The sequence below is a fragment of the Meleagris gallopavo genome, chromosome 24 (genome assembly GCF_000146605.3).
Source record: "Meleagris gallopavo isolate NT-WF06-2002-E0010 breed Aviagen turkey brand Nicholas breeding stock chromosome 24, Turkey_5.1, whole genome shotgun sequence".
Classification (NCBI taxonomy): domain Eukaryota; kingdom Metazoa; phylum Chordata; class Aves; order Galliformes; family Phasianidae; genus Meleagris; species Meleagris gallopavo.
Window position 1 is genome coordinate 2,389,872 of NC_015034.2, and position 14,026 is coordinate 2,403,897.

Below are 14,026 nucleotides of genomic sequence, written 5' to 3' on the forward strand. Positions count from 1 at the left end.
GCCGACAGCACAGCGGCGGTGCGGGGTGAGTGCGGGGCTGAGGGGTCACGCTTCGTCCGCGGAGCTCTCACCCCACGCGCGGATGGAGGGGGGATCCCAGTCCTTTCGCTTCCCCCGCGCCTTCTGTGCTGCGCTCTTGGCTCTGCGCGCAGTGGAGCCGCCTCCGCTGTTCGCCCCGTCGGTCCTTGAGTGGGGAGGGGGCTGAAATCTCCTGGCAGCGGTTGGGAACAGCGGTAACCATCGGTCGGGAGAGCCCCGCGCCGTGCAGGGCTTTGCGGTGGTCGTGCACGGCAGTGCTTGCAGCGAGGGGTGGTGCGGGGTGGGCTGAAGGCAGAGCGGGGTTTGGGGCGCTCGGGATGCGGGGCTGCGCTGGGCGGAGCTGGGAGCAAAAGCGCAGCGAGGATTTGCGCTCCGCAGCTGTTGGAAGTGCGTTCTTCCGACAGAGTTTTTCGGTACGGTGATGAAGTGTATTTTCTTTGCTTCGTATCTGCGTATCCTCGTCCCCCAGCCGGTTAATTACTTCATTAAGGCACATGCTTGCGCCTAGCAGGAGTTGCTGGGCTTTTCCTCCACCGTCTCTGCGCTGTGTCAGCTTCCAGAGAGGTGTTGGTAGGGCGAGGGCTCTGCTTCAGGTAGGAGGAAGTAACGCTGTCACCGCTGCGGGCGCCGCGTGGGGCCCTCGTGACATTCAGCGTCCCGTGTCTCGGATGGCACCGGGACAGCAGAGACGGGACGGGAGCGAAATAGGGATGCCGTGACTGCAGATGCGATGGGCTGCACCGCAGGGAGGGGTGCCGGGGGTCTGCCTGCAGCCAACGCTGCCACGGTGCAGAGTGCAGGGCTGCTGGGGGTCCCTGCAGCACAGCGATCGTGGCTGCTGGCTGAGCACCGGCAGCAGAAGAGGAGGGGACACAGCAAAGTGCTGGTATCCCAGGGATGCTTCCTGCAAAGCCTGGTGCTGCAGCTGCACGTGAGGTCCTGGAGCCATCGGGAAGCACGCAGGGAGGGGTTGCACATCCCCAGAGATGCTGATTTTCTGTGTGGTCCTTCGTGTGTTCAGCCCCTCTTATTCTCCGCCTTCCAGATTTAGTCTGGTGGCCTTCCTATAGCAAACGTGTACAAATATTTACGGCTCTGGATTTACAGAGTGCTGTGTAAATAGTAAACGTTTAGTGTAAAGTGAACCTCTTCCTGAACAGCAGGACCAGATGCCCGCAGGCTGACAGAGCCGGAGCTGCTGCTTTCATCATTTTCCTATGTAAAAGTGAAATTGGGGTGGCTGTGAGCAGGCGGTAGTGGAGTGCTGGGAGCAGCGGGGCTCCCAAAGAGGGTGGGGACGGCTCCTGCTCTCACAGAGGGAATCCAGCGCTGTCCCGAAGGCAATTTGGAGAGATCGTTATCGTTATCTCTTCTCCTCGATGGGTTTTGCATATCCAGGTGCAACCCGAGGTCAGCTCATAGAAGAGCTGAGCTGTTTCCATGCTCTGTTAATGCGGGATGGCAAAAGGGAGAGGTGAGGAGCTGCAGCGTGTGTCCTGGGGGGGGAGCTGGGTAATAATCCCCAAACCGACCCCAAAAGCCACAGGAGTGCTGTGCCATGGCCCAGTCCCTTCCAATTTTGTAGGAATTGAGTTTTTGCTCGCTGCAGGAGGTGATTCAGGAAGCTCTGTCTGATCGTTTGGGTGCCGCTTGAAGTCACTTGGGAATTTGTTTCATGTGTACTCCCTGACCCCACAAAATAAACCCACAAAAAAAGAAAAGAAAAGAAAAAAGGACAGTGAAATGTGAAGCTCCCACACGCCCTTTGTGTCGGGGCAGATGTGCTGTTTTGAAGCAGCCCTTCCTACTGAAGCAGCACCGTTTCCCCCAGCAGAGCTGTGATACCCATCTCCTCTGCGCTGACGTGGGGCTCTGAGGTCTGGGGACAGGTTGTCACCTTTACTCCCACCTCTGCTCCACAGCTGCACCGCAGCTCTTGCACAACTTGCCACTCCACTGCAGCTATTGGGCTCAAAAATAGTATTTCCTCCTTTTCTGCATGAGATATTTTGTTTGTGTGGGTTCCTTCTGGCACCTGCACGAGTCACCTTCCCTTCTGCTGTCCGAACCACACCAACCTCAGCCTGCATCTTCCATCACCACGGCTTCTACCTCTGCCTCTCAACCGCGGGGCTCTGCTGGACTGAGTGCTGCCCGCATCTCCTGCCTGGCAGTGGGGCTCTGCTCTGCTCCGTGGGGATGTTGGTGCTCACAGCTGTCCCTGCTGACTCTGCACCGCACGGCTCGCGCTTCCTGCTGGAGCTGCACATTGTTGGGCATTTCCTGGGAGTGTGCTCAGGCTCTCTGTAGCACGCAGTGCTGCTTTTGGTCAGCAATCCCCAGGGGCCCTCGCACTGCCTATTCCAGCCCCTTGCAGCTGCTCTCTTGTCCTATGGGGCAGCGCTGGGCCGTGGGGTTGTCACTCAGCACAGTCCATCCCTGCTGGCTGCAGTGCCGGAGTTCTTGGAGCGATGCAGATGGGTTGGAAGCTTTACTTTGGTGATGCAGTCACCCTGCACTCCTTTCTCATCGCAGAAGCACGCTGGATGACTTCTGTGTTCGCCTGGCAGCTTCCCCACAGCACGAATGTGCAGAGGGAGCAGTTTCATTCTGCTTCCACTGCGTTGAGCCTTGTGCTGTGGAGACCTGGGAGAGGCAGCAGAAGTTGGGGCTGCGTTCAGCAGCACGGCACTCACTGTTCCCACCGATCCTTCCTGCAGGGTGATGCCAGAAGGAGCCCGGCATGCCGTACTTGGACCGACAGAACCGTATCTGTGGGTTCCTGGACATTGAGGAAAATGAGACCTGTGGCAAATTCCTGCGACGCTACTTCATCCTGGACACGCAGGCCAACTGCCTGCTGTGGTACATGGACAACCCGCAGGTAGGGCTCAGCGTTGGTCCCACCCAGGTCCCCCTGAGGCTGAGCAGTCCCCGTGCTGTGGGACAGCCAGGTCCTGGGGACAGCACGGTGTCACGTTTGTGCCCATTCCACTGTGGTTTAATGGGTGGGAATGCTTTTTGCACGAAGCACGTGGGTAGGGTTTTTCCCCCGTCTATTGCTTTCCAAGCTTGGGGTTGAATTTTCCGCTGTTGCAGCCCCATCCGAAGCCTGGTGAGGTCTGTGGGGACGTGTTAGGCTTTGCCTGCTTGGGGCAAAGCCACTTAGTGGTGCTGAGTACGGCCACATCTGGAAGCAATTCATCCACTCCAAGTAGCCCTGGTTCCTCCGCTGGGCTTTTCAAGGAAGCAGCAGCACAGTGGGATTGTATCTATTAGCAGCCCAGTCACCAACAATCCTCAACTCTGCATCTCTTTGCAGTTGTATCCAAAGCAAATAAAGCAGAGTTGCCATTTGCATGCGTTTGGCTGCACCCTGAGCCCACAGCAGCACCTGACCCAGCGATGCTGACCCTGGGTCTCCTCTGCCTTCTGCTCTCACCTCCCTTCTGTTGTGTGCTTTGCAGAACCTGGCGATGGGAGCGGGCGCCGTCGGCTCTTTGCAGCTCACCTACATCTCCAAGGTAAGGCCTGGAGAGAGCACAGTTGCTCTGTGCCATGCTATCCTGACCTGCTGCCCTCCCCAGGCATCCATTCTCCCAGGGAAGGGCAGAAATGGTGCATAAAGCGACAGCCAGCTGGGACTGCGAGCGTGCTGGGGGCTGGGGCAGCAGAGCCGGGAGGGAACGGAGCAGATCCCTCCATTCTGCTGAGTCATGATTTATAAATTAAGCACAGATGAAGCAATGCTGTGGAACTGAGCCTTCCCCACGTCGGAAGGAGCCGCATTTGTAAATTATAGACGTGGTAGGCTGAGTGGAAATTGCTGTAAGACAACATTTGGTCGCAAACTGTGGGGCTGCGTTGTGCCGGGGGCTCTGAGTCCCAACTCTGTGTGAGCCAAAAAATGGGGCTTTGCTGGAGAAAACATACGTGAAGCATTACGGACTGGCTGGGAAGGAGGAAGTCTGTCAGAATAATACCCCGTGAGTGCTGTGCTTGGAGCCCTGGGGGATGTGATTCTTATATAAATGATTCCTCCACTTTCAGGGAGAAACCACTGCTATTTTCCTTCAATTTCCTTAATTGCTGACAAGAGTGACTGCGTTAGTCCAGCAGAAAACTGAACGTTCAGGGCCTTGAAAGCTTCCCAGCATGTCGACAGCTTTGGTGCTGATCCTTTCCCTTTAATTTGCTCTGCAGGTCAGCGTCGCCACCCCGAAACAGAAACCCAAAACTCCGTTCTGCTTTGGTGAGTGGGGGGATGCAGGAGCTGTGGTTGGGGTGCCCCACTAACATAGAGGGGATTCCTGACTCTCAACCCCTTCCCTGGCAGTGATCAACGCTCTGTCCCAGCGCTATTTCCTGCAAGCCAGCGACCAGAAGGACCTGCAGGACTGGGTGGAGGCACTCAACCGTGCCAGCAAGATCACGGTGGGTCACAGGGCTCCTTTCTCATGCTTCTGTGCTGTGCTGAGTTCCCATCCTTCCTGAAACGCTGTGCATTGTGCTGTTGGAGGGCCATGCAGGGCAGGCTGTGCCCGGATTCCAGGGCTTTGCCCACAGTCTCCTTTCATTTTCTGCGCTGTTCATGCAGCCGTGAAATGATGGGCGCTGACCCAGCAGCCGGTGGCGTCTGCAGCCCGGCGCTGCGGGCGATGAGGGATGGATGTGCAGCACAAAGCACCATCTGTGCTCTGTGTGCTGCGCTCCATCTGCGTGCTGGGAGCATTTGGGTGCTGTGTACCCGGGGCACCCCCTGTGTCCTTCCAGCCCAACGCAGGCTTTGCTGGGACAGGAGCAGGGGTGGCAGTTTGGGTGCTGCTCCCGGTGCCAGGCTCAGCTTCCTCTTCTGTCAGAGACTTCTGCTCTGTGTGCACCACTCGGTTCCTGTGTTTCTGCACTGTGCATGCATGCGGTGCAGAGCACGCGGCTCACGATGGTTGCTGTGATGGTGACGGAGGCAGCTGGGTGCTGCTCTGCTCTGTTCAGCACGGGGAGCTCGTTCCTGCCACACCGTTGCACTGTGCCATGCGATGGAGGCTGACGGGAGCTGCAGCTGCTGCCTGCTGCCCGCACGCAATGTCTCCATGCGTGCGTTGTGAAACTGCTTCCTGCAGCTCCCCAGCACCGCTGTGCTGAGCTGAGCTGGAGCTGGGAGCAGGCAGGTGCTGGGCACGGGGCTGCTTGCAGTGCAGGTGCAGTGTGCCCAGCGTGCTGGTGCTCAATGCGTGGTACTGGGTGTGCAGAAGCACCCACCCATCTGCTACATCCCCGCAGACGTGCTGAAGCCCGGCTTCATTAGGCAGATGAGCGCCCATCATTAAGCCTTGGCTGGAAGTAGAGCGGGGACAATTAAAGGAGCGATTGTCCCACAAACGCACCGGGCTGCAGAGGCGATGCAGACTCCTGTGGGGTGATGCTGAATTATTCACCACCTCTCATGTCTGTGCCTCCTGTGAAGCGCTGGGGTGGGGGCCGCACCCTCCCTAATTGGGCTGTCGGCCCCATTGATGTTTTTTAAAGGGCCACGGTTGTGTTTTGGCTGGGAACACCAATGTGGAGGTGCCCGTGGGTCTGTGGCCATCACTCCCTTTCCTCCCCTTGCAGGTCCCAAAGGGTGGTGCTGCTGCACCCCCCACCACTGAGGTCACGAAGCCCCCAGCCGTGCTGCAGGCACAGGACAGGAAGCCCCCGGTGGCCTACAAGACTGAAATCATCGGTGGGGTGGTGGTGCACACCCCCATCTCCATCAGCCAGGTGAGCTGTGAGCGCTGCTGCGCTGCTGAGGTGTCCCGTGGTAGTGTCCCCAAGGATGGAGTCATGGTGATATGTCTAGCTGGGAACCTTCCAAGCCAGTGGGAGGAAGAGAAGCAGCCCAGGAGTGCTTGATGTGTGCCTGCCTTGGCACAGCACGAGGCTTTGGGGGAGGCTGTTCCTGGCCGTGCTGCTGGAGGCTGCTTTGCACTTTTGGTTCTGGAAAGCAGCTCTGTGCCTGCAATGCCTTCCCACTCAGAGTGTATAAATAGCTGCTCTCAGCACCTCAAGCATCTCTGCTGTGTCTCACGCTGAGGAGTGATGAGACGTGGGGGTGTGAGGAGGGGGGCACCCTTTGCTCCCTGCCCACCCTGTGGCACTGCCACCTTCCAGACCTCAACTGCTTGTGTCGGGAACTGACAGCCACTCTTCCCACCGAGATGTGGGGATGGGTCCTCTGCCCCTGAGCTCCATCCTCAGCCCTTTCCTGGCTTTTTTTTTGTTTTTTTGTCAGAGGAGTTGTTTTTACATCAGTATTGGGCTGGACTATTTTCAGTGCACGCTGTCTAGCCCAGGGGGAGATGGCTGCTGCTCCCACTGCCATTTCCTGGGCACGCTCACCATTTCCTGGAGCTGTCCCCGTACAGTTCAGTGACTGCACTGGGGAGCCCCGCTCCCACCACCCGCAGCACGCAGCAGCATCACCCACTCAGCTCCTGGGCTGGTGCTGCAGATGTGTCCAAGGTGCAGAAGGAGGTGGTTTGGTGTACAGGGAAGTGGTTTGGGGCACGGGGAGCTGCTCAATGTGGGTTTGCACAGATCCAACAAGCGCTCCGTGCTGCTCACTGCAGCTTGAGGTGGCTGAACTGCTGCTGGTCCCTGTCCTGGGAAAACCAAAGCACCGTCTTGAAGGTGCTGGAAGGAGCAGTGTGAGCACAGGGCGGTTGCTGGTTTAACCACACGGTGCCATATAAGGGTGGTGAGGGTGTGAGCCAGCAGTGGCTGCTATGGCAATGTGCAAACCTCAGACTGAGAGCAGGAGGAAGGGGCTGGAGGGAGCTGAGCACGGATGTTTGAGCTCAGCTACAATCTGTGCTGGGTGGGGACACCGTGGTGTTCCTACCTGGGCTACAAGCATCTGGTTTCCAGCAGGGGAATAGCAGCTTGGCCGTAAGAAGTGGAACTGGAAGATCAATGAGCCCTTTTGCTGTGCCCAGGGCATGCTCTGGCTTGCTCTCCCCCCAGTAACTGTGTGCTCCCATTTGCAGAATGGTGGGGATGGAGCAGAGGGCAGCGACCCGACTGCACACCCCCTGCTGCGCCGCTCGCAGAGTTACATCCCTGCCTCTGCCAGCAAGCCACCTGCAGGGCCACCGGCCATCAAGACCGGCTTCTGTGTGAAGCAGGGCAACGTGGTGAGTGCTGGATGGGTGCAGGCTGCTCCCTCAGGCTGAGGATGCTCTGGGTGCCTCCAGGGCATCCCTGGTGTGGGGAGTGTGGAGCCCAACGCTGGTCCTCTCTGTTTTCCAGAGGAAGAGCTGGAAGCGCCGCTACTTTGTCCTCGATGAGTTTTCCATCAGTTACTACAAATGTGAGCAGGTGAGCAGCTCCTGCCCCACCTGCAGCCGGCCGTGCTGGAGCTGAGCACTGGGACCGCTGTGTCCCAGAGGAACGGTGATCCCAGTACAGCCCCTCTCATCCCCCAGGACAAGGAGCCGCTGCGTTCCATCCTGCTGAAGGACATCTGCAAGACCCACGAGTGCCTGGTCAAGTCCGGGTAAGGCTTCCGTGGGGGAGGGTGGGGGTTTGGCTGCCACCCCCATCCCAAATCCCCTTCAAATCTTGAATTTCCCCTATGGAAACACTCCGGCTGTTGCATGGGGGCTGCGTGGCTCCCACCTCCTGCAGTTCTCCCCATGTCCTGGGGTGCCGCTTCTTGCTTTCCCCGGAGACCCTGCAGACATCTCAGTCGTGTTTTGCTTTGAAGAAACCCGTGTTCCATCAGGTGCAGGCAGGGGTGCTGGGACGCAGGATATTGCAGCTGCTCTCCGCCCCGCTGATAGCCATCTCTGCTGGGTGTGCTCACACGGCGCTTATCTCCCAGTGGAGGAGCACACAGTGCTGCTCAGTGCGTAGCACTGCGTGACAGCAGCACAGAGGTGTTCCTGAGGCAGCTGGGAGCCATGCACAGGCGTATTCCCTGCACCATCACAGGTGGCTGCATAGTATCTTGGGAACCATTTGTTCGGCGGACGCTGATAAAATCGACCTGGAAGAGTTGCAATGAGAAACGAACTCAGAAAACAAACCTTGTTAGCTGAAGTACAAATAGAATATATTAACATAGATTCATCTCTCCTGATGAGACCCTCACCCTGAACGCGTCCCCGTATTCTCCAGTTATAAGAATGTACGTGGACTTTTGCTACCCAGTGTGGCATCACCAGTGCCCCTTTCTCACTGTTTCAGTGACCTCCTGATGCGGGACAACCTTTTTGAGATCATCACGAGCTCCAGGACCTTCTACATCCAGGTATGGGGCGGGGAGGTGGTGGGCACAGGGCTCTGCTGGTGCCGTTCCCAGTGGAGCTCCTGCACTGGGGCAGGGTGAGCTCTGGGCATCGCTCTTCCCATCCCACAGGCAGACAGCCCCGAGGACATGCACAGCTGGATCCGTGCCATCGCAGGGGCGGTGCAGGCCCTGAAGACCCGCCCGAGGGTAGGTGAAACCCATCTGTATCCTATTTGGCATCTAGCAATGATTCTGCTGACTTACGAGCCGCAAAGCACGTGCAGGGCTGTGATCCCAGAGCTCTGCAAATGGCTCCGGAAGCATAGAGAAACCAACCAACATTCGCTCCCTGCAGGAGATCTCCTTCATGCGCTCTTGTTCCATGACCAAACCCGGGGGCAGCTCGGTGCCATCGCAGCCGCAGGAGAGGAGAACACCTTGCAAGGCTCCAGCCACCGCCTGGCAGCCCTGGACGCCGGTGCCACAGGACAGGAGGCAGCCCGAGGTGCCCAGCCGAGATGCAGTGTTCGTGCCGGCGCTGACGGAGCGCGATGGAGCTCCTGTGCCAGGTCAGCGCCTGCGGCACCGCTCAGAGCCGCAGCATCACAAGGAGAAGACGTTCCTCTTCGACCTGGACGATGACAGCATCCGGACCTCTGACGTCTGACGGTGCCTCTGTCCCACCGTGTGCCCCCTGTGTGGGTGTGTGGCATCATTTCTCCCCAAGCACCAAATATGGAAGACAGTGCAGGAGGGTTTGGAAGCACGAGGGGGGTGAGGCGGCCTTTCCTCTCTTTGGAAGAATGTTCATCTCCCTTCTGTGCCACTCGGTCTTTCCCAGCACAGCTGTGCCTGGAGCGGGAGCTGCGCTGCAGCCTGCAGTGTGGATGATGTTTCTTGGAGATCGGCTCCATGCACTGCCCGACTGATGGGGTACCAGCACACCCAGGGGCATCTAACTGCCTCCTTTTGTATCTGTGGCCCTTGTTACATCCCAGTGAGGTGTGCTGCTCCTGGGGGACAGTGGTGACCGGGGCTGTGGGTATCCTCAGGTTGTTCTGGGGTTTGTTAGGCACCAAAAAGACCTGTCTGAGTGAAGTGCCATGAGCACAAAGCAACAAAAGCTGAACGTGTAGATGAACCCCGGGAGACTCGTCCAACCGCCCTGCACTGACTCAGAATGAAAATGAGAAGAACCTTTCTTAGCAGTGTGAGCCGGTCATTTCCATAAGCAAATATCCTCCTGTGGGAGGTGTGACACATAGCACATGGAAAATGCAAGTCTTCCCCGTGGAGTGATTGATGCCTTCACCCCAACAGCACATGTAGGATGCCATGGGTGCTGCAAGCAGTGCTTGGTGCTGTGTGCACTCAGAGCTGCATGCAGGGCAGGGGCTCTGCTTCCCCTCCCAGTGCACCACAGCAGTGCTGGAGCTGAGCTGCCCAAACCTGCATTGCAGCTGAAGGATCAGGGCTGCAGGTGTGGGGCTGCACCGCAAGCCCAGCAGTGCTGGAGTGCTCTGCAGTTGGCAAGGTGTCCCTTTGCTTTGTGTAGTTATCTTTTTTTTCTTTTGGTTATTATGCATTTTCTGCTCTGCAAAATCAGCCCAATGCGGCAGGGTGTTGTCAGATGGCATTACTTTGCTTTCCCATGTGTCTGTTGTGACCCATGGAGAAGCAGCTGCAGATACACTTTATACAGTGAGGGAAGGTGAATGGGATCCCCCAAAGCAGGGGGCAAGAGCAGCTTTGTGCAGGAGTGCTGGAGAACACTGATGAAAACGAGTGGAAAACAATGCAAATGGTCCCGGGAGAATGTTAATATTTGTTATTTAATTGTAGAAACCTCAGTTACTCTGTTCCTTTTTGCCTTTTTCCTTTGTTTTTTGCCTTCGGCTGACCTCTGCTTGCTGGTTTGGTGCTCTGTTCCCTGGAGGTTTTGGGCTGTCGCTCACACTCACAGCACTGGGTGATGTCGGCGCTCTGACCTCGTTTTGGGAACCCATTAAATGATGGTTCCTTTGTGCAAGGCTTCAAACTCAGCACCAAGCCGTGTTGCTTAGCAATTGCAAAGTTTCCTCAGGCCTGGGATGGTGGAGCAGAAGCTGGTTGCACAATTAAGGTTAATTATCCAGGAAGGTAACTACCTGTGGCTGCAGTGCTGTTGCAACACTCTCTCTTCTCCCATTCCCACCCTCCTCATCTCTGGGATAGAATGATGCATTGGTGGGAGATGGGTGCAGGCTCCAGGGTTTTTGTATTGGAAGTGATGTGTGAGTTTGCTCTTCTGCATGAAAATGCCCAAACGGTTCCCAGCTGTGCTCCAAGTGCTCTTAGGGCTGGGGGTCCCTCAGCCTGCGGATGGGTTTTGGCTGCAGATGGAACTCTCTTTTGCCTCTTTGTAAATAAAGAAGGAAACCCCAGGTGCTTTTCCAGGCTCTCTGTTGGTGCTGTGCTTGGTAAGAGGAACGGTGAAAGGAAGTGAAGGCATTTGGGGGCAGTTTGTTGGCACGCAACGGGCGCAAGCACCTGATGCGTTCTCCTGATGAGCCGTTTGCTGCCTTTGCTTTCAGAGCACTGCAAAGGGAGCCCTGCAGGCAACCCTTCCTGCCATCACCGATCCCCCACGCTTCGGAGGCGTGGAAGGTTTCATTTTGGAGGTACAAAGAACTTGGCGAGACGTGGGCTGCCTACAGACAGATGCTATCGGCTGAGCGCCAGACCAAGTGCCAGACAGCGCTGCGGGAGCGCAGATCTCGGGGTCAGTGGGATCCAGGGGGTGAGCGCTGCTCCACAACTCCCCTGTCGGGCTGTGTGAGAGCCGAGCTGTAATCAGCAGCCGCTGCCCCGTGGGCGTCTTTGCTCTTTGCATGCGGCCGCGCAGCGCTCAGCCACAGCCGCGCACCGGGAAAGGAGCAGCCAGGAAGTAAATTCACTCCTTTCATTTACAGTGCCAGACGTCCTACAAGGAGAGAACTCCTCCACCCAAATTTGCTTTGAAATGTTTTCCATTAGCCCCGCTAAAATTGGGAGTTAAAAGCAGGGAAGCTCACTTTATGTGAGAATCAAGTCAGACCCTATGCTCGTGTAATCTAACTTCTCATGCAGTATAACCCTGTGGCAGCTAACAAATGTAAATTTCTGTACCTGTTTATTAGGTGAAGGTAATAACTGAGCGTTTTTTCTTTTTTCCAAGTGCTCAGAAGCCCTTTTAATTTCAGAGCAATTAAAAAAAATAAGAGGAACAATCGCATATTATTATTGAAATCCCAGAGAGAGAATTTTATGTGGGAACTGCAGAGCAAAGAAGTTCAGATCAGATGGGGCTGAATCCCTGCAGCCAGGGAAGCTGCAGTAAATTCTGCCTTGCTGAGTACAAGGGCACAACGAAGGGTATCAGCAATGCCCCCGGGTACCCCTTACTGTAGTTAATGACAGCCTCACTCATGGAAGGAATGTGAGCTCCTGCTGTGAGCTGGCAGCTGCCGGGCTGAGAACACGGGGAGATGTTAATGATGATGGGCTTTTACACACAGGATTATTATTTTTTTTTCTTTCTGGCTCACAAATTAATTTTTTTTTCCCACCGCGGGCTCTCCAGCCCTGTTGTTCCACTGGGCTGAAGAATGTGGTAGTTTTATAATGAACGGCCTCCCCCCCCCCCACCTCACCCCACTGCCCTGAGACCCGTTCAAAGCTGCCAAACTCAGATTACTTGTGACCTAAATGGGATATAAATCCCATTCCCCAGAGAGGAGGAGTTGTTGCAACAAACCACAAAGCAAAACTGGAACAGGCACAATTAATTCCCCGCCAGACTGAAACCCTTTGCAGTTCCACAGGACAGAAGTAGAAGTAACATCAGCAGAAGGCAGCTAGATGCAAGCAAGTGGAGGGTGCTCAGTTTGCAGAACTCCATGAGAATGGAAAGTATACATGTGCTGCATTTTATGTCAAATCTTATTGGACTCTTGCATATACGGATTTTGTGCCTGGTTCTGGCTGCCTGTGTCTTGCTGTAGCTTCCCTTTCCCGTTTTTATTCAACTTGGTAATTTCTCAAACTGCATCTGGCAGAGCTTCCTCTTTTGTGTGCGTGCAGTTGCTTGAGGCCTCTGCTTGTTCCAGTACTGCACGCACTCTGTGCCATGCCTGAAGTCCTCAGGTTCTTTTATTTCCAAAGCAAAATAGTTTATCCAGAGTTTTTCTTCACCTCATTTCAAATGTGTTTTTGAAGTAGCTATGGGGAAGGAGTAACTGTACCTGCTGTAAGTCTGAGTTTTGCCTATGCAGCAGCTGATACAATCATACAAACCAAAACCTCAACCAAAAGATCCCCAAACCTATTTCTCTCACAGTATGTGGACAATATTACTTCTACATCCTGAATTTATTTTGTACTGTGGCTTCTCCAGCCTGAAAGAGAGGAAAGAGATGTTCTTCAGAAGGGTACAGTTTCTCTGCTAGATCTTACTCAGCTTCAATGTGTAGCAAAGGCATCTGGGCATAAGCAAATAATTAGAATTGAGCTTGTCACTTCCCTTCTATAACACTGTTAGGTTTCAGCTTTAGATGTCTGCTAAACCGCCGCACAAAACCACAGGCTGGAGGCCAGCATCTCTGTCTGCAGTGTACTAACATCAAAAATAAGTGGAGTCAGTTCTTTCCAGACTTTATTAATTTGACCACTTGTGTTTGCAAAGTCTGAGCTGTCAAACTTATCACTCGAGAGGAAAAAAGCTCAGATTGTTTTAAACGAGCAAAATATATACCCAATTTTGTGTCCAACGTATGTACAGAGGAATTAACAAGAACAATTGTTCTGCAGATTAAGTTATAGCTTTGTAAATCCATATTTGTGCAAGGCAGAAGTCCTCAAGTGGAGTTTGTTCTGATGCTTTGGTGCAAGAGGAGGAGTCCATCTCCAGTGAGCTCCAGGGATCCACTCTGGTTCTGCTCAGTACACAGTGCACCAATTGCTGCCATCGCTGGGCATCAGCCCCCCAGTGATGAGGAGGATCAGATCCACAAACCACCAGATCCCGAGACCTCCCAGAGTCAGCAGCTTCCCCACAGCGGTGCCCGTGTGGCCGAGGCAGAAGCGATCCACGCCAAAGCAGCCCAGGAAAAACGAGTAGAGCAAAGTAGTGATGAAGTAATGGCCGGTGTACCTGCAGCAGGTGGCCAGGGATGGGTTTGGGGGGGGCAGCCAACCTCTGCCCGCTATCCCGGGGCCCCCTGACCCCAGTCCCAGCTGTGGCTCACTCCAGAGAGCCCCTACCTGACGCAGGGCCGGCTGCCCCGCAGGAAGCTCCGCGGCTCGGCGCACTCGATGCCGTCCAGGGCCCGGCATTGCACCCGCGTGTGATCCACATCGCCGTGTGCCTGTCCACCGAACTGGGCGGGGAGCGGAGAGGGGACACTGAGCTCAGCCCTCAGCCGGCCCCCGCCGCCCCCGGCCCGGCCCTCACCTTTACGCAGCCGTGGCCCAGCTCCTGCTGCGCCGTAGCGTTCCCGCCGTGGTCCACGGGCTCGTCGCACTCCACGAACTCCTCGGGGCTGCGAGGGAGGAGGAAGCGGTGAAGGCCGCGCCGCGGGGCCCTCTCTCCGCGCGAGGCCCGGCCCGGCGCTCACAGGTACGTGCAGAGGACGAGCGGTGCCCGCGGGTCGCTGTAGATCCAGGTGGCAGCAGGCGGCTCCGGGCCCGGCGGCTCCGGCT

The 14,026-nt window shown here is 56.0% G+C and overlaps 2 protein-coding genes across 2 annotated transcripts; one reads left to right on the top strand and one right to left on the bottom strand.

Annotated features, from left to right (window-relative positions):
- Positions 1–10,743, top strand: PLEKHA2 (pleckstrin homology domain containing A2). Its single transcript, XM_003212439.4, has 12 exons — positions 1–25; positions 2,760–2,923; positions 3,507–3,563; positions 4,243–4,291; positions 4,376–4,473; positions 5,650–5,799; positions 7,065–7,211; positions 7,327–7,395; positions 7,503–7,573; positions 8,266–8,329; positions 8,438–8,515; positions 8,664–10,743. Exons 2-12 carry the CDS (start codon positions 2,783–2,785, stop codon positions 8,973–8,975), a joined length of 1,236 nt encoding a protein of 411 aa, XP_003212487.2. The 5' UTR covers positions 1–25; positions 2,760–2,782; the 3' UTR covers positions 8,976–10,743.
- Positions 10,744–12,963: 2,220 nt separating this feature from the next.
- TM2D2 (TM2 domain containing 2) lies at positions 12,964–14,024 on the bottom strand (the record flags this gene model as incomplete). The annotated part of the gene is made up of 4 exons (XM_019622591.1): positions 12,964–13,478; positions 13,589–13,704; positions 13,779–13,866; positions 13,942–14,024. Coding segments are annotated over 4 exons (501 nt in total), but the record flags the coding sequence as incomplete, so codon positions are not given.
- Between the last annotated feature and the right edge of the window lie 2 nt (positions 14,025–14,026).

Excerpts from the sequence above, each read along its gene's own strand:
- PLEKHA2 (XM_003212439.4), top strand. The coding sequence starts at position 2,783 with ATGCCGTACTTGGACCGACAGAACCGTATCTGTGGGTTCCTGGACATT. Across the intron at positions 7,396-7,502 it reads GTTACTACAAATGTGAGCAG|GACAAGGAGCCGCTGCGTTC; the intron begins GTGAGCAGCTCC and ends CTCATCCCCCAG. Across the intron at positions 7,574-8,265 it reads GAGTGCCTGGTCAAGTCCGG|TGACCTCCTGATGCGGGACA; the intron begins GTAAGGCTTCCG and ends TCACTGTTTCAG.